At 42.9% G+C, this 19,781-nt stretch overlaps 1 protein-coding gene across 6 annotated transcripts in view; it reads right to left on the bottom strand.

Annotated features, from left to right (window-relative positions):
- OGDH (oxoglutarate dehydrogenase) overlaps positions 1–19,781 on the bottom strand; it is a 385,968-nt gene that overhangs the window by 65,739 nt on the left and 300,448 nt on the right. For 2 of the 6 annotated variants that reach the window (XM_058534731.1, XM_058534725.1), the window contains exons 1-2: positions 4,191–4,258; positions 3,001–3,249 (exon numbers count right to left, since the gene is read on the bottom strand). In XM_058534731.1, coding sequence (XP_058390714.1) covers positions 3,001–3,249; positions 4,191–4,199 — 258 coding nt within the window. In that variant the 5' untranslated portion in view covers positions 4,200–4,258. Of the gene's footprint in view, positions 1–3,000; positions 3,250–4,190; positions 4,259–16,026; positions 16,093–16,514; positions 16,612–19,781 lie in introns of those variants that run through there. The other 4 variants (XM_058534726.1, XM_058534729.1, XM_058534730.1 and 1 more) reach the window with 4 other exon arrangements.

Below are 19,781 nucleotides of genomic sequence, written 5' to 3'. Positions count from 1 at the left end.
GGAGGGGGACTGATCTAAGTCCACTGATTTACATCATCCTGTCCCTCTCCCTCTAGAAGACGTGGTGTCCCCTGGAGAATCCGGGCAACAGAAACCAGTGCATAAAATCTGGCTCAGAGATGCCAACCTGTATGCAATCTCTTATTAAACTGAAATGCCCCTTTTTGAGATTCTCCACGCATACCCCTCACAGAATTTCTCAATGAGGTGCTCGCTATGACCCCCAGAGCCCAAGGACCCGATCTTCACCCTGGATTCTTCCCCAGCAGACTGCATCTGTGCCTGTCAGTAGACCTTTCATTGTGCTGTCCCACCCACAGGACAAATGACACTGTGACCACCCCAACCCAGCCCAAGAACCTCTGAGTGCCTCCCAGCCATCATGTGCTACCTTCCTTGACACCATGTGGTAAAAATACTTTTCAAGAATAAGCAGAGGGGGGCCAGCTCGGTGGCGTAGTGGTTAAGTTCACGCCCTCTGCTTTGGCGGCCCGGGGTTCACAGGTTCGGATCCCGGGTGCAGACCCACGCACCACTTGTCAAGCCACACTGTGGTGGTATCCCACATAAAGTAGAGAAAGATGGGCACGCATGTTAGCCCAGGGCCAATCTTCCTCAGCAAAAAGAGGAGGAATGGCAATGGATGTTAGCTCAGGGCTAGTCTTTCTCACAAAAAAAAAAAAAAAAAAAAAGAATAGGCAGAGCACAGAGCACAGAGGATTTTTAGGGCAGTGAAAATACTCTGTAGGATACTATAATGGTGATACATGTCATCATACACTTGTCCAAAACCACAGAATGTACAACACCAAGAGCTGACCCTATGTCAACTATGGGCTTTGGGTAACAATGACATGTCAACGTAGGTTCATCAGTTAAAACAAACGTACCATCTGGTGGGGGATGTTGATGGTGGGGAGACTGCATGTGTGGGGCAGGAGGTATATGGACAATCTCTGTACCTCCCCTCAATTTTGCTGTGAACCTAAAACTGCTCTAAAGAATAAGTCTTAATAAAAAAAAAAAGAAGCAATAATAATAGTCATAATACAAATAACAATAATGATAATAGTAATAAATCTAAGGAACGGAAAAAAAAACTTTTCAAGGAAAATCGGCACCATTTATACCTGGTCTATTACACCCCCATAAAAAATCTCTTCAAAAAGCTTCCACAGCAGGAGCTTCACCCCTTCAGCCCCACTTTCCAGAGCTCTGCACCACAGAGCCACAGTGTGCTTCTTCACCCACCCAATCCCACGATGCCAGGCTTCACGCACAGATGTCCTGAGCCGAGATCTCTGGTACCCTGCGTACAACAAGGCGTGCTCTCTCAGGTGCTATTCTCTCTAAAACCAAATATAACTTAAGAAGACTTGATTGATTCCACAAAGAGGTATGTTTTGGAAAAGGCAGGCAAGGGACAGGCCTGGGCACGAGATGACAGTGTGATTCCAAAACCTCTGGGCTAAGTTTATTCTAGAGATAACCATGCAGCTACTGTCTTCAGAAACCTCTAACATCCACCATCACAGGCAAGGCCATTTTCACAGGGCACTTCTTTCTGGGCAGTCCCCAGATCTCCTCTCACAGGAAACCAGGTTTCACCTTGCTCAGGGAGCAAGATGGCTTCCAGGTTGCCACAGAAACAGGGAAGGATCCAGCTAGATGCCCTCCTTTGCTGAGATGAGGTTCAGACGCAACATTGTGTGTGGCATTGTGACACAGTGACATTCCTGATGAAATAGGGCTGGTGGCTCCAGCAGTCACACCAATGTCTCTAATCTTAAATGTCACTAACACATCAGGGTAAAGCTGATTCTCAGGGGTCCAAAAGAAGCAGGTAGCCTTTTGATGATAAGACCCCAAGATTCAAGAGCAAAAAAAAGGCCAAATCAACAGTGACGACTGTCAGCCTCCATTGGGCACTTCTGTGCAGACACTGAGTACCTCACACATATTGCCTCCTTCAAATCTCCCCACGCCCCGCAAACAGGACACAAGGAGCCTGAGCAACTTGGGGACCCAGCCTCCAGCTCCTGCACTGGGCCCGCTGCCTGACCTAGAAACCAAGAAATGGTTATCAAAACCCACAAATATCACTGGCCAAAACACTACCAAGAAATTCTGCCACTAGCCATGCCCTATATCAAGCAAATGCATGAAAAGAGAGGCTCTGATAAGGAAGTGCCTTACATGTAACAGAGAAATTAGAAGGAAGCCTTCCCAGAATTTACATTCAAATACAGGAGAAAAACATGGAGCATACTCATCTAAAATGTATTTATACAGAAATTACATGAGATGATTTTAAGGAGTCTTTTTTTTCTTTTTTGAGGAAGATTGGCCCTGCGCTAACATCTGTTGCCAATCTTCCTCTTTTTCTTTTTTCTCCCCAAAGCCCCAGTACATAGTTGTGTATCCTAGTTGTAGGTCCTACTAGTTCTTCTATGTGGGACGCCACCTCAGCACGGCTTGATGAGCGGTGAGTAGGTCCCTGCCCAGGATCTGAACCCGTGAACCCTGGGCTGCCAAAGCAGAATGCACGAACTTAACCGCTAGGCCACCGGGCCAGCCCCTTTAAGGTGTTCTTAAGACAGTGGGATGGAGGAGCGTCCTGCAGGGTCATTCTTTCCATTCGCTTCCTTTCTTCAGTGTCTCCAGCCTACAACAGCTTTGGTGAGATCCTGCAAGTGGTGCCAGGGCTTCTTTGTATCCTTGTGGGTTAAACATGTTGTCTGTTCCGTGGAGGAAGGTCTCGAGCAAGCTGCACGTCAACCGAGAGGGGACGTCCCTTCAGAGAAGGCAGTTCCTGTTGGGCCATGGCTGACAGCCAAGCTGGGCTGACACGGAGAACTCGGGTTGGTAGGGCTTCCAGTAGCCTGTCTGCCTGCCTTCCGTCCCGAAGGCTCCTTGAGACACAAGCACTTACCTGGACGGCCAGCCAATAATAGGCCAAGACATCAAACACACGAAGACACCTGCTCCTACGAGCCTTACCTTGTGTACACTTTTTGGGTTTTCCAACCAAGCATAGTACATTTCCTCCACATAGTTCGAACTAGTCCCGCTGAGGAAGGGCTCTGCAGCAACGGGGGCAGTATAGCTCCGAATCTGCCCAAACGTCCTAGCTGCTGCTGGTCTGTTTTGTGAAAATGTCTTCACAGTCTGGGAAGCCGTCAACGGCCTCAACTTAGCAGCACAAGTCCTTAAGTGAAACATTCTTGTCCTGAAGGCACGCACGACTGCCTGCACAAGAAAAAAAGAAAAGTTAGAAAGAGCATTTTAGCAGATAAGCCTACTGGAAAAAAACCTTGCAGACTCTGGCTGGAGGAGACAGACTCTGTAAAGGCATTTGTGGCAGTGTGCCCTGCTTCAGTGCCCAGTCTGTGTTCAGAGAGCATGACAGGGCGAAAGCAGTCAACCCAAACCAACCATCTACGTACCGGACCCATGCTCAACATGTGGAGGTGGGAGCACGGCTGCAGAGCTTATGGTCTTCACCTACAAGTTTAAAACTAGTTTGAGGGATAAGATACAACTTACTATATAATGATAAACGTGAATTCTTTAAGTTTACATACTGTGTAAAACAATTATAGAAAAGGCAACAAAGTTTAATTAATTAAGCATTAGATTAGGATTAATTGCAAAATAAGAAAGATATTTTCTAATCTATGTGGAAACTGCAGAGCACCTGCAGGACTAACGGTATTCTAGAGAATACAGAGAAATTGGGAAAATATTTTGCTCACCCTCAAACAATTTATCTTTGAGCAGAAAAGAAAAAAATAAATAAAAAAACGTTACAGAGAAAGCACTGAGTGCTTGAGAGGCACAGAAAATGCCAACCAAACTCCATGGGAGGACTTGCTCTTTCCAGGGTGGAGGGAGGAGGAGCCCAGGAAAGGTTTGGGAAGGCTGCGGTTTTCAGGTTGGGCCTGGGAGGGCAAGAAGGATTTAGCTGTGAAAGGGAGAGAAAAGAGCAGACATTCTAAACAGAAGAGACGGTAGGAAGAAAGACAAAGAGATGGAAAAGTGTGAGAGACCACAGAAGAAGAGCAAGAACTGTCTGATGCTAGACAGGGCTGCAGGGTCCTGACACCACGTTTCCTAAGCACTGCTGAGCTGGAGGAGCTCTGACAAAGGAGTGAGCGGGCTTTCCAAAGGTTCAAAAGGAATGTACTTACAGTGATCATTAAAGAAAACTCTTCTTGCCTTGGGCCACTCTAGGGTCAGCAACTTGACATGTTAGGACTCTTCATGAGCCCCACAGACTCCTGAGAAGGCAGGCACTAGCTCTTTCATTTTATACATCACCTTTCTGAGTTTCAGTTTCTTTTAAGTTTCCCCCAAGGTCACACACAGGGCCATTAACAGCAGAGCCAGGATCTAAGCCCCATCAGGAGCAAAGTCCCTGTTGATGGCATCCATAAGCTGGAGAGGGAGGGAGAGACCAGGGCGAGAGGGAAGGACAGCCTGGACTGGACTGGGGCGGGGCCCAGGCTCGAGGAGGAAGGGAGGTGGGATGGATCTACTTATCTGCTTCTGATTTGAATGGACCTTGCGCTTGATGGCTGAAGTTTTCCTAAAACTAGTGTATAACTCTCTATTAAAACCAGCCATTTTATAAAAGAGGCAGATGCAGACCACGAAAGAGTTTATAAACTGTTCCCAGAGGGTCTTTTTTTTTCTTTTTTTAAATTTTATTTATTTATTTTTTTCCCCCAAAGCCCCAGTAGATAGTTGTACATCACAGCTGCACATCCTTCTAGTTGCTGTATGTGGGATGCGGCCTCAGAATGGCTGGAGAAACGGTGCGTCGGTGCGTGCCTGGGATCCGAACCCGGGCCACCAGCAGCGGAGCGCGCACACTTAACCGCTAAGCCACGGGGCCGGCCCTCCCAGAGGGTCTTGAACCACTTCCAACCACATCTAAGAATCCAGCATACCCCTGGGCAGGGACCTTGTCAGGAAGGAACAAGGACACTGGGCTGCTGTTCTCCTCCCAAGAATCCCAGCGGCCCAGAGGCACCTTCCAGTCACAGCAAAAGGGGCTCAGGGAGGGGGGGTGCCTCAGGGCAGGGCGCAGGGCTCACCATAGCCCTTTGCCCAGGGATACGAGCTGCAGGCTCCTGAATATGCCTCAAAGCAAGTGCCCTGGCTGTAAAGTTGGAATTACACCCCACCTCCAACCTACCCGAAGGAAATTCAAGCTCTGAAACATGCTGAGAATCACCCAGAAATAAGTGTTGCACAAACTATCCTCTACACTGTTGATAAGAACTTTACCTCTTGGCCCAAATATGATCGGAATACTCGTAAGGGACACTGATGGAGACAGCATCTGGCTTGCTGTGCTGCTTGGAAAAGACAGGTCAGCAAAAGAGAAAAGCAGAACAAGTGCTTTAAAAACAAACTAAACAACAAACAAAAACTTGCTTTCTAAAAATTAAAGATAGACAAACAATATATTTCGGATATAGCTTTAGAATGCAACTGTAACCCGTGTGTTTTTTTCACCTTAGAAGTCAAAAGTTCTAAGTTACTTCAGCAGTTCTTCCTACTTCCAACTATGCCCCAATTTTTTCCACTAATAAATTTAAGGCAGACAAACAGCCGTCAAGGACATTACAGTGAAAATACTAACACTGCTGCTGTCAATGCTAATTTTTATTTATTATTATTCAGGTCCAAAGGAAAATGCTCCTTTTTTCCCTCCAATGTCACTATTATCTAGGCAGCTTGAAACACTCAATTGCCTCTGAGTTGGGTTTTTCTCTTAGAACAAACACAGCAGTATCACCTCCATTAACTGTCTGTCATTATTCAGTTGCTGAAATACCCAATTAAAAGGCACTACACTAACAACCACAAAACTGCTCATTTCATCTGTTCTTCCCAAAGCAGTCCTCCAATATGATACTGTAAATAAGCCATGTTATCCAGCTATTTGCAGTCACTGAATCTGACAAACGGCTCAGTGCTGCCCAGCACAGTTACCAGGATAGCTAGCAATTTTCAAACTTCCTTTAAGATGACTCATCAGAAAAGCTGCTCTTCAGCAGATGGCTCAACATCCTGCTTCCATCCAGGGATGACCAGAAACAGCTGTTCTCTGTCCACAATCTGATGGACCATCCTTCCAATTCCAGAGTTAACTTTAAGAAAAGCGCATCATTTGGTAGAGACATTTAATTGTTCAAACACTTTCATGAACGCTTTGAGTTGTCCAAAACGTCCAACTGTTCTGATTTTTGGTTTGGAAGAATATTCCTATTTGACAAGAGTAACAAAAGAATTCAGTGGGGGAAAGAATAGTCTTTTCAACAGATGGTGCTGGGACAACTAGAGTTCCACATGTAAAAGAATGAAGTTGGACCCCTACCTCACGCCATATACAAAATTAAATAAAAGTGGATCAAAGATCTAAATGTAATAGCTAAGACTATCAGACTCATAGAAGTTTTATAACTTCCAAGTTAAAATGGAGTAAATCTTCATGGCCTTGAGTCAGGTAAAGGATTCTTGGTTAGAACACCAAAAGTACAAACAACAAAAGAAAAAAATAGATAAATTGGACTTCATCAAAATAAAAACTTTTGTGCTTCAAAGGACACCATCAAAAAAAGAAAACATAATCAGAGTAAATATTTGCAAATCTTATAACTGATAACGGACTTGTGCACAGAATATATAAAGAACTCTTATAACTCAATAAAAAAAGGAAAATAACCCCATCAAAAAAATAGGCAAAGGACATGAACAGACATTTCTCCAAAGAAGACACACAAATGGCCAATAAGCACGTTAAAAGATGCTCAACATCCTTAGTCATTAGGGAAATGCAAATCAAAACCACAACAAGATACCACTTCACGCCACTAGACTAGATACAATCAGAGAAAATAAGTGTTGGAGAGGACCTGGAGAAATTGGAAGCCTCATACAATTCTGGTAAGAAGTAAGGTGGTGCAGCCACTTTGGAAAGCAGTTTGGCAGTTCCTCAAAAAGTTAAACATAGAGTTCCCATATGACTCAGCAATTCCACTCCTAGGCATAAACTAAGAGAAATGAAAACATATGTCCACACAAACACTTGTACACAAATGTTCACAGCAGTATTACTCATACTAGCCAAAAAGTGGAAACAACTCAAATGCCCATCAACTGATTAATGAGTATACACAATGCAGTATGGCTGTAGAATGTAACAGTATTAGGCAATAAAAAGGAATGAAATACTGATACATGCTGCAATACAAATAAACCTTATTTGAAATATTAAGTGAAAAAAAAGTCATTCACAAAAAAAGCAACATATTGTATGACTTCATTTATATGAAATGTTCAGAAAAGGCAAATCTATACAGACAGAAAGTCCATGGGAGGTTGCCTAGGCCTGGAGGCAGAGGGAGGCAGGGATAAGTCATGACTACTAATGGGTATGGGTTTTTTTTTTAGGGGGATGAAAATGATCTAAAACTAGATTATGCTGACGGTTGTACAACCTTCTAATATACTGAAGAACATTCAACTGTACAACTTAAATAGGTGAATTGTATGGTGTATGAATTACTTCTCAATAAAATTGTTTTAAAAAAGAATATGTCAAAGAAAAAACGTAAGTGAACCTGTCAATACCAATAAAGTATACAAAATAAAACTGTAACCTATTAATTTCAAGATGCAAGTATAAACCTATACATTTAAGAAAAACAACATTAAAAGAAAAAGCAAAAACCAAAGCAAAATTTGTTTTTAAGGGTTCGGTGCTCTGCCCTTAGGAAACTACATGCTGTAATCAAATACGACTTGATCTGTGTTGGGACCTTCCCCAGTCAAACAGCACACAACTTACCCAAGGCCACCGTCCCATATAGAGAATGGGGAAATAACCTGACTCCTGACACCCAACGTCACGTTGGCTAGGCAGAGGAGTAATTAAAGCAGCAGTGTCTAGCAAAAACAGCCTGGGTACAGCTTCTCAGGAAATGAGTATTTGAGGGAAAAGAGCAAGCATCACTAAGTGATTGTTACCCATGTGTGTTGCCTGACAACCATTTTAAAAGAACAACAATGCATCTTGAAAATATTTTCCATTTTCTTTTTTTTTTTGGTTTCTGACTCATTAAGATTCTTATGATGAATCAAGAAGACGATGCTTGCTACATACCTATGGCTGTTACTCCATGCCTGCAATTTTTGTAGTTTTAGCAGTGATACAAAGAACATATGTAAAGAGAGAGCACAAATATCACTTCTCCCTTACTGGCTGAGACTCTCATAGAGTTCAACGTCTTTTACTTGTGACGTCTCAACAAGCATAAGCTGAGGAAGACGGATGTAGTGAGGATTACTTTAAAACTGCAAAAGTATTTTGCCATTACTAGATGGAAACAATGGTTGAGCCTGCAGGGCAGACAGGCAGCGTGATTCTACCTTGCTGTATGAGCCTTAAATATGTCACTTGATCTGCGTTCAGTTTCCTTCACTGTAAAGCAAAGGGAGCAATCACTCCTGCTCCCTCACAAAGTTTTTTGTAATTATGATACAAACATGAAAGTACCTCGGACACGTTAGAAGTGTTTCTATGACTAAAGAATTAAAACTTACCAGGAAAAAAAGACCAACTAATAATATCTCTTAAAAAGCTGAAGTTGCCAAGGTAAACCTACACACAAGTTAATTAGGAGTGAGTAGCTGACCACATCACTAGGAGGGACTTCCACCTCCAAAGTTAGAACCCGGAACACCCTTCAGTGCATGGGTCTGAAGGCTTGTCTGTCCTCGTCCAGACCCAAACTGTGTGACTGGAGGTGCCCTGACTGTGGTGCTCTAGGGTGTAGGTAAACAGGTACTGATTAGAGTATAAATTATTAAATCTTTATGGAAAGCAGGGCCAACTGTCAATATTTATTAAAAAATTTAAAAGCACATACAGGACTTCTGTTTCCCACTAAAAGTAGCTAAAAACATAAGACATTACATTTAAAACAAAACAAAACATAAGACCCTTAAAGGTGGAGAGGAGGAGACAGACTGGGAAGGGACCTTGGGCACAAAAAGACACAACATTGAGTTCTCAGTTTTCTTTTTGCTTCATATAGCCCAGACTAAGTGCTGAAGAAGCTGACAAGCTAGAAATGCCAACTAATGTTGACCAAAAAAAGCTGCAATAAAAGCTTGCTCTCCCTGGCCAGAGGACCAGGAATGGGGCTGCCTAGCAAGACAGAACATTTTAAGCCAATAACCACTCTACTGCAGCCAGCCCCACAGAAAACACTGTGGCCCACTCCCACCCCCCATCCCATCTAGCAGTGTCAGAGGAGATCAGGAACTTCCACCCCCCCAAAATGCTAATGAGCCCCACACCCAACAATGTCAATGGAGGCCAGGAGGCAGTAACAGGGCAGCACCCCTCCCCTCCCAGGCAAAGTGGAATCACAAAGGCCTAATGGGGAACTTACACCCACAGGGCAGTTAACAAGGAGTCCCTCCCCACAGATACCAAGGAGGCCAGGTGGGGAGCCAGGATTCCATCTCCGCCCAGCACTAGTCAGCACCCCCGTGTCCCCCAGCAGTCTCAAAGGAAGCCTGTTCTGCTGTGCTCAGACATTTAAATAAAATTCAGAGTCTCAAAACATAGCACCCAAAATGTCCAGGTTGCAATTAAAAATCACTCATCACATAAAGAACCAGGATGATCTCAACCAAAACAAAAAAAGACAATCTATAGACATCAACACCAAGATGACACAGATGCTAGAATTATCTGGTAAAGATTTTAAAGGAGCCAGCATCAAAATGCTTCCATTAGCAACTATGAACACACTTGAAACAATGAAAAATAAAAAGCCCCAGCAAAGAAACAGAAGACACAAAGAAGAACCAAATGGGGGCCGGCCCCGTGGTTAAGTGCGTGCGCTCTGCTACTGGCGGCCTGGGTTCAGATCCTGGGCGCGCACCGACCCACCACTTGTCGGGCCATGCTGAGGCCACATCCCACATACAGCAACTAGCAGGATATGCAACTATAACATACAACTGTCTACTGGGGCTTTGGGGAGAAAAAGGGAAAAAAAAAAAAAGAAGAACCAAATGGAAATTTCAGAACTGGAAAATACAGTAACCAAAATAAAAAACTTGATGGGTTAAACCACAGAATGGAAAGGACAGAAGAAACTCAGTGAACATCAAGACAGAACAGAAGAAATACCCAATCTGAACAACAGAGAAAACAGACTGGAAAAAAAAAAAAAAAATGAACAGGGCCTCAGGGACATGCAGGACTATAACAAAAGTTCTATTGATGAACACGAATGTCATCAGAATCTTAGGAGAAGAAAGGAGGAGGGGCCAAAAAAGTATTAGAAGAAATAATGGCTAAAAACTTCCCAAATCTGACAAAAGACATAAACCTACAGATTCAAGAAGCCAAGAGAAACCCAAACAGAATAAACCCAAAGAAATCCACTCCAAGACACATCATAAACAAACTTTTGAAAACTGCAAACAATTTGAAGAGCATATTTCTGGCCAGAAACCATGCAGACCAGGAGAAACTGGCACAACACTTTTCAAGTGCTGAAGGAAAATAACTGTCAACCCAGAATTCTATATCCAGTGAAAATACCCTTCAGGAATGAAAGGGGAATCGAGACATTCTCAGATGAAGAAAAACTTAGAGAATTTACTGCCAGAAAACGTACCCTAAATGAATGGCTAAAGGAAATCCTCCAAACAGAAATGATAAAAAAGGGAATTCTGCAACATCATGAAGGAAGAAAGAACAATGGAAAGAATAATATATAGGTAAATATAATTTCCTTCTCCTCTTGAGTCTTCTAAACTATGTGTAATGGATGAAGCAAAAATTACAACATGTCTGATGTGGTTCTAAATATATAGAGAGGAAATATTTAACACAATTTTAAATGGAGGAGGGTACAGTGATGTAAACAGAGATATGTTTCTACACTTTACTCACACTGATAAAATGATGACACCAGTAGACTGTGACAAGTTATGTACATAAAAAAGCTATACAAAGAGATTTACTCAAAAACACTATATACAAGTAAAAGTGGAATTTTAAGATGTGTTCAAGTAACCCACAAGAAGTCAGGAAAAAGAAAGCACAGAAACAAAAAACAAAACATAAAGAATAAAATGGCAAATTTAAGTCCTAACATATCAATAATTTCATTAAATGTAAATGATCTAAATACACCAATTAGAAGACAGATATTGGCTGAGTAGATAAAACAACAGGATCCAACTATATGCTTGTGTACATGAAACTCACTTCAAATATAATGATATAAGAAGGTTGAAAGTAAAAGGATGAAAAATTATATACCATGCAAACATTCATCAGGGGCTATATTATTACCAGATAAAGTAGATATCAGAACAACAAAAATCACCAGAGACAGAGACATTACATAACAATAAAAGGTCAATCCACCAAGAAGATAATACAATCCTAAATGTGTACACACCAAACCACATAAGTGCAAAATACGTGAATCAAATAAAAGTGAAAGGAGAAAAAGACAAACCCATAATTATAGTTGGTGACTTCAACACCCCTCTTTCAACAAGAGATAGAAGCTAGACATAAGATCAGCAAGGATATAGAGGAACTCAACAAAAGTACACACTACCACAACTCACCCAACTTGAAATAGGTAATTTTAAAACCCTACAACTATTAAAGAAAATTAATGTGTAATTAAAAAGCTCCTAAAAAAGTAATTTTCAGGCCTAGATGGTTTCACTGCGGAATCCTACCAAATGTTTAAACATTAACTCCAATTCTACACAATCTCTTTCAGGAAATACAAGAAGAGAGGATACTTATCAATTCATTTTATGAAGCTAATATTTCCCTGAAACCAAACCCAAACAAGGACATTACAAAAAAAAAAAAAAAAAAAAAAAAAGCTTTAAACTAATATTCCTCCTGAATACTGGTACAAAAAAAATCTTAACACAATACAGTGAATAGAATTAAGCTATATATAAATACAATTACACACCATGACCTAGTGGCGTTTATTCCAGAGATGCAAGGCTGGTTTGATATCCAAAAAACAATGTAATTGGGGCCAGCCCAGTCGCACAGTGGTTAAGTACGCGTGCTCTGCTTCAGTGGTCCGAGGGTTCGCAGGTTTGGACCACAGGCGTGCACCAACGCACTGCTTGTCAAGCCATGCTGTGGCAGCGTCCCACATAAAGTAGAGGAAGATGGGCATGGATGTTAGCCCAGGGCCAATCTTCCTCAGCAAAAAAAGAGGAGGATTGGCATTGGATGTTAGCTCAGGGCTGATCTTCCTTACACACACAAAAAAACCCCAAAAAAACCCCAAAGTAATCTACCATACTGACAGGCTAGAGAAGAAAAATCACATGATCATATCAACATATGCAGATAAAGCACTTGACAAAATTCAACACACATTCATGATAAAAACTGTCAGAAAACTAGGAATAGAGGGGAATTTCAACTTGATGTAGAGCATCCACAAAAGCCTACAGCTAACATTATACCTAATAGTAAAAGACTGAATGCTTCTTTCTAAAACTGGGAGCAATGCAAGGATGTCCACTCTCATCCCTACTATTCAACATAGTACTGAGAGTTTTAGCTAGCGCAATAAAGCTAGAAAAAGGAACTAAAAGGCACACAGATCAGAGAATAAGAAATAAAACTACTCCTATTTGCAGATGACATGATTGTCTATATACAAAACATCAATGAATCTACAAAAACATTCATAGAACTAATAAGCGAATTCAGCAGGGTCATACAACAGAAGATGAACATACACAACAATCAATTGTATTTCTATATACTATCAACGAACACACAAAAACCAAAATTTTAAAAAAAGAAATACTTAGTGTAAGTCTAACAAAATGTGCAAGACTTGTATGCTGGACAGTACAAAATGCTGATGAAAGAAATAAAAAATCTAAATAAATGGAGAGACATGCTGTGTTCATAGATTGGAAGATTGAACACATTAAAGATGTTGACTATGTCCAAATTGATATACAGATATAAGACAATTCGTATCAAAATCTCAGTAAGGTTTTTTGTAGATAAAGGTAAGAGTATTCTAAAAATTTATATGGGAAAGCAAATGAACTAGATTAGCTAAAGTAATTCTGAAAAACAAGAATAAAGTGGGACAAATCAAGCTACCTGATTTCAAGACTTATTAGGTAGCTTCAGTTATCAAGACTGTGTGGTATTGATAGTGAGATAGACAAACAGACCAATGGAACAGAACAGAACTCTGAAACAGACCCCCACAAGCACAACCGACTTTTGACAAAAGTGCAAAGCAATTCAATGGAGGAAGAATAGTCTTTTCAACAAATGGTGTTGGCTGGATATCCATAGGCCAAAACAACGAGAACAACAAAAAACCCACTCAAACTAGACTTCACACCTTACACAGAAATTAACTCAAAATGGATCACAGATTTAAATGTAAACACAAAACTATGAAACTTTTAGAAAAAGAGAGAAAATTTTTAGGAACTAGAGCTAAGCAAAGAGTTCTTAAACTTGACACCAAAAGCACAATCCATAAGAGACAAAACTGATAAACTGAACTTCATCAAAATTAAAAACTTGTGCTCTGCAAAGGATCCTGTTAAGAAGATGAAAAGATAAGCCATAGACTAGGAGAAAATATTTGCAAACCTCATATCCAACAAAGGACTATAATATATAAGGAAATCTCAAAATTCAACATTAAAAAAAAGCAAACGATCCAATTACAAAATGAGCAAAAGATATGAACAGGCGTTTCACCTAAAAGGACATACAGACAGCAACTAAGCACATGAAAAGATGCTCAATATCACTAGCCATCAGGGAAATGCAAATTAAGATCACTATTAGACATCACTACACATCTATTACAATGCATAAAACAAAAAATAGTAACATCCTCAAATGCTGGCAAGGATGTAGAGAAAATGGATCACAAATACATTACTGACGGGAATGTAAAGTGGTACAGTCACTCTAGAAAACAGTTTGGCTATTTCTTAAACAACTAAACATGCAACCACCATATGACCTAGTGATTGCACTCCTGAGCATTTATCCCAGAGAAATGAAAACTTCTGTTCACATAAAAACCTGTATATGAATGTTTATAGTAGCCTTATTCATAACAGCCAAAGAATGAAAACAACCCAGATGTCCTTCAGTGGATGAACAGTTAAATTCACTGTGGTACGTCTGTAGCCTGGAGGCATAAAAAGGAACAAACTACTGATAGAGGCACCAACCCGCATGCATCTTCAGAGAATTAAGGTGAGTGGAAAAAGCCAATCCCAAGGGTCACATATTGTGTGTGTCTCTTTATATAACATTCTTGACATGCCAAAATTATAGAAATAGAGAAGAGATTAGTGTTTGCCAGGAGCTGAGGAGTTGGAGGCAGAAGGGAAGCGGTGTGGCTATAAAAAGGCAACAGGAGTGATCCTAGTGGTGATGGAAATGTTCTGTATCTTGACTGTTATCAATGTCAACATCTGGTTGTGATATCTACTATAGTTTTTGCACAATGTTATCATTTGGGGAAATTGGGTAAAGGGACACTGGGATCTCTCTGTACTATTTGTTATAACTGCATACAATAGAATCATACGTATAAATTTCTCAGTAATTGTACAATTATCTCAAAGTAAAAACTATCTAAAAATTTAAAAAGTAGATGGTACAGTATTTTTTTCAAACGGGGTAATGAGTAGTGAGATCGGTTAAAAGCAGATCCAATAAGCATATACGTATACATATATGTATATGTGATATGCCTATAATAAACACAGTAAATATTTGGTATTTAATAAACTGCTCATTCAAATTAAAATGAAACCGAAAGAAATTCATGTTTCTGAAATTAAAGTTATCTTTAAAAGTAACTGAATTGTGGTGATGGTTGCATAGCTTTGAATACACTACAAACCACTTAATTGTATACTTTAAATGACTGAATTGTATAGTACATGAATTATACGTCAATAAAGCTGTTAAGGAAAAAAAAGTAATTGAAATGTGCAAAGTGCTCTCAAAAAAACAATGAGGATACTCTGGTCTTTCTCCAACTTTCCAAGATCCAGTTCTCAGCTAATTTACAAAGCTAGAATAGTATTAAATATTTTCACATGGGGCAGGTCTGCAGAAAAAACTGTGGTTTGACTGGCACCTCATGCCACAGTGCAAACAAGCCTTCATCCCAGAGCAGTTATCCTAAAGCTGCTCAGAGCCGTGTACTTGGAAGAGGAGCCTCCAGTCCCTGTTTCCAAGTACAGGACTGCAGAACAAGGCACAGAGAAACCCCAATACAGAGCTCACACCTTGGGCCTCAGGGTCACCTCTCCTGTGTGCTGGGTGAAGGGCAGAGACAGCAGGTTCTTGTCTACTCAGTGCCTTGCCACCACTTTTCTACGAAGTCTCAGTGCACACCTCAGTGCACAACACTTACGTCAGGTAGCTTTGAGAAAGAGAAAAGGTATATGGCTACCGTGTTCTTCCAGAAAATGCGCTTCATCTCAACATGCGCTACCAAACCTCCAGAAGAAGGATGAGTATGGTGCGGTACTGCAGGGGTAAGCACGCTTATAAAGGGTGTCATCCCAAGGAGCGCAGGAATAAGGATGAGTCAGGTGGGGGTACTGAGCAGAATGGGTTACTAAGTACAGTGGGTGCTGCGGAATAATCTGCTCCTCGAGGGCTCACCCCAGGGGTGCAGGGAGAAGGATGGGTACGGTGGGGTACTGAATACCGTGGGTACTTCAGGGTATTCCGCTCCTCAAGGGCATCAGCCCAGGAGCAGGCAGGGAGAAGATGCGTACGGTGGGGGTACTGAGTACGGTGGGTACTGCGGAGTTCTCTGCTACTCAAGAGGGCACCCCAGGAATGCAGGGAGAAGGATGGGTATGGTGGGGTACTGAGTACGAGGGAGTGCTGCAGTGACGGCCAGGACAGGAGCTGACCTGCACTGCGCTCTGGGGTGGGAGGACGGCCCAAAGCCCGCGACCGCTTCAAGGGCGCGCCATCCTTCCGTCGTCCGGACGGACAGAGGACACGGCCAGTCGGCTCCCACGTGACGCCTCCTCGACCTTGGGGGTCACCCTGGCGGAGGCGCCCGTTCCCTCACATCCGCCGCGCGGCCCGCCCCGCACCCGCCAGAGCCAATGGCGTGCCGCTCCGCGCCCTGAGCGGCCTCCGAGCGCGCCCGCACCCGCCAATCTCCGCCCGCCCAGCGACGCCCGCCGCGCCATTGGCTGCCACGCCTGTCCGTCAGGCTCCGTCCCGCCCACCTCCCTCATCAGCCCCGCTCCATCCAGCTTCACTCCCTGTCACCGCGGCGCCAGCGACAACGAGGCGCAACGGGCTCGCCCCCTGCCGCGACCCCTGCCCCCTACCCGATGAGTGCGGAGTCTCCCACACCGGGCCAGGCCCGGCGGCAGCGCTCGCTTACCTGTCTCCAGCTCAGCTCCACCCGAATAAGGCGCCGACACCCCACTCCAGGGCACCAAACTCTCGGCTCCGCCCCGGCGTGTGGCGTCAGCACGCAGCCCCGCCCCAGGGGGAGAAGTCCCGCCCTTCTGGGCGGGGCCGCGGCGTCACAGAAGCGCGCCGGCGTCGCCCGCTGCGCCGGTTGTGACTGCTGAGCCGACGCAGAGGCTGCGGCCCGGTGGTGGGCTGAGTCGCGGCGCGGCGACCTGTGTGCCGGCTCTGGAAGTGGGGTTTGTGAGTGGCTGGTGTGTCTTCTCCAGTGGGCTGTCGGAAGCCCTCTGAGGGAGGACTGAGCCGACATCATCCGTGTCGCTGAACAGAAAGGAACCTTGGTCAGCGCTGCGCGCTCCGGGCGCCGCGCCGTGCCCTGCGGTGGGCGGGGGCAGTGAGAACCAGGAGCCCGGCGCGGGCCTCAGTGTATCCCGAGTGTGTGTGGAGCCGTCGTGGACACGAGGGTTTCCCAGGTGGGCAGCGGGATCGCTGTGGGACGCCGAGGCCTTCGGCTGGCGCGTGGACGGTGTATCGTGCCGCTTCATTGGATACAAATGGCCTTAGGCTTTATGATGTTTTATTTACTGCTGAGAAGGAAAAGATGGTGTTACTAGCACACCTCGATCGTAAGATACAGCCCTATTTCACAATGTGAAAAACAATTGTATCTCAGAAGTGACGAAATAAGGTAAATTGTAGTGAATCACATACTGATAAAGTTAGTCCTTTGCGGTTCTTCAGTCTTCATTACAGCAAGCAGAAAGCCGCATTTCTTGCTAATGTGTGTTTAACTCCGCTCCTTTCCTTCTTTACCTTTTTGACAAAGAGAGGTCAGACGTTAGGCTCAAAACTTTGGGTGGGCAATAATATAAAGCTAGAACTGAAACTGCGTTGTCTTCCTGATTTGTGATAGTTTATCTTTGATATTTATGGCAGGTGGTACTGGTTTTTCTATTTACGGTAATGGTAGTTTTCTTTTGTAATAAATGGTTCCACTTAAAGACTGTATCAACTAGACATGAGTATGGGGAGGTGGCATCTAAATGACTGACATTAGGGAACCGCTGTTCCACATCGTCTTGAGTTGTTCTGTGTATATTCCCAACAACTTGAAGACAAGAACTGTGTCATGTGGCACTGCAGAGGATACTGGGGTGATGAGGGGCAGCGATTGGACCATAGAGATCTGACCATGATGGCTCTGTGGAGGACACAAATACCTGAATGTGGGCGGGAAATCAGACTGAGGACTATGCTGCCCACTCACAAGTGTGATACAGACTTAGAGCACTTTTTAAATTTCTAAATGGGAAAGCCAGAGTAAGAGGTGTTTTTTGTTTTTCTTTCTTTCTTTCTTTCTTTTTTTGGTGAGGAAGATTAGCCCTGAGCTAACACCTGTTGCCAATGTTCCTCTTTTTGCCTTGAGCTAACTTCTGTGCCCATCCTCCTCCATTTTGTATGTGGGTCACTGCCACAGCATGGCTTGATGAGTGGTGTAGGTCTGCTCCTGGGATCTGAACACGTGAACCTGGGCTGCCCAAGCAGAGCACACCAAACTTAACCACTATGACAGCCCCCTTGTTTTTCTTTTTTTTAAGTAGAGCATATAAGTGCTTGTGAGAAGGAAGTCGGGCTGATGTGTGGGATAAGGATCTGGAGACTGGGAGAAAGTTAAGGAACCAAGGAACAAAGTTCAGTATTTGTTTTCTCATTTTTTATTGTGGTAAAATATATATAAGAAAAAATTGTCATTTTAACTATTTTAAAGTGTACAATTCAGTGGCATTAATTACATTCACAATGTTTTGCAACCATCACTGCTATATTTCTGAAGCTTTCTCACTACTCCAAACAGAAATTCTGTAATCATGAAGTGATAACTTCCCATTCCCCTGCCCCTCCCATCTCCCTTGGTAACTTCTATTATACTTTATGTCTCTATAAATTTGATGACTCTAGGGCCGGCCCCGTGGCTTAGCGGTTAAGTGCACGCGCTCTGCTGCTGGCGGCCTGGGTTGGATGCCGGTCGCGCACCGACGCACCGCTTCTCCGGCCATGCTGAGGCCGTGTCCCACATACAGCAACTAGAAGGATGTGCAGCTGTGACATTCAACTATCTACTGGGGCTTTGGGGGAAAGAAAAAAAAAAAAATTTGATGACTCTAGGTACCACGTATAAGTGGAATACAGTATTTGTCCTTTTATGACTCTCTTATTTCACTTAGCATAATGGTTTCAAGGTTCATCCATGTTGTAGCATATGTCAGAATTTCCTTTTTGTGGCTTAATAATATTCCATTGTGTGGATATACCACACCTTCTCTATGCATTCCTCAGTTGATGGACATTTGAATTGTTTCCACCTTTTGACTATTATCACTAATACTACAATGAGCATTGGCTTACAAGTATCCGTTGAGTACTTGTTTATAATTCTTCCGTGTATATAGCTAGAAGTGGAATTGGTTGGTTATATGGTAATTATATGTCTAGCTTTTTGAGGCAGTGCTAAACTGTTTCTTAGCAGCCACACCAGTTTACATTCCCATCAGCAATGCAGGAGGGTTCCAATTTCTGCACATCATTGTCAATGCTTCTTATTTTCTCTTTAAATTTTGTTATAGCCATTCTAGTATATGTGAGGTGATCTCATTGTTGTCTTGATATGCATTTCCCTAATGACTAATGATGTTGAACATCTTTTCATGTGCTCATTGGCCATTTCTATATCTTCTTTGGAGAAAAGTCTATTCAAGTCCTTCGCCTATTTTTTTTTAAATTTTATTTATTTTTTTCCCCCAAAGCCCCAGTAGATAGTAGTATGTCATAGCTGTACATCCTTCTAGTTGCTGTATGTGGGACGTGGCCTCAGCATGGCCAGAGAAGCGGTGTGTCGGTGTGCGCCCGGGATCCGAACCCGGGCCGCCAGTAGTGGAGCGCACGCACTTAACCGCTAAGCCATGGGGCCGGCCCCCTTTGCCTATTTTTGAATTGGGTTGTTTGTCTCGTTGTTGAGGTGGAGGAGTTCTTTATATATTCTGGATATTAAGCCCTTATCAGATATATGATTTGCAAATATTTTCTCCTGTTCCATAGGTGGTCTTTTCCCTTTATAATTTTCTTTGATGAACAAAAGTTTTTAATTTTGATAAAGTCCATTTTATCCATGTTTGTTGTTATTGCTCATATCATAGCTAAGAATCCATTACCAAATCTGAGATCATGAAGATTTACCCTT

The sequence above is a fragment of the Diceros bicornis genome, chromosome 41, assembly GCF_020826845.1.
Source record: "Diceros bicornis minor isolate mBicDic1 chromosome 41, mDicBic1.mat.cur, whole genome shotgun sequence".
NCBI classification, from domain to species: Eukaryota; Metazoa; Chordata; class Mammalia; order Perissodactyla; family Rhinocerotidae; genus Diceros; species Diceros bicornis.
Note: the sequence above shows the minus strand (reverse complement) of the source record. Positions and strands in the feature narration are given on the sequence as shown.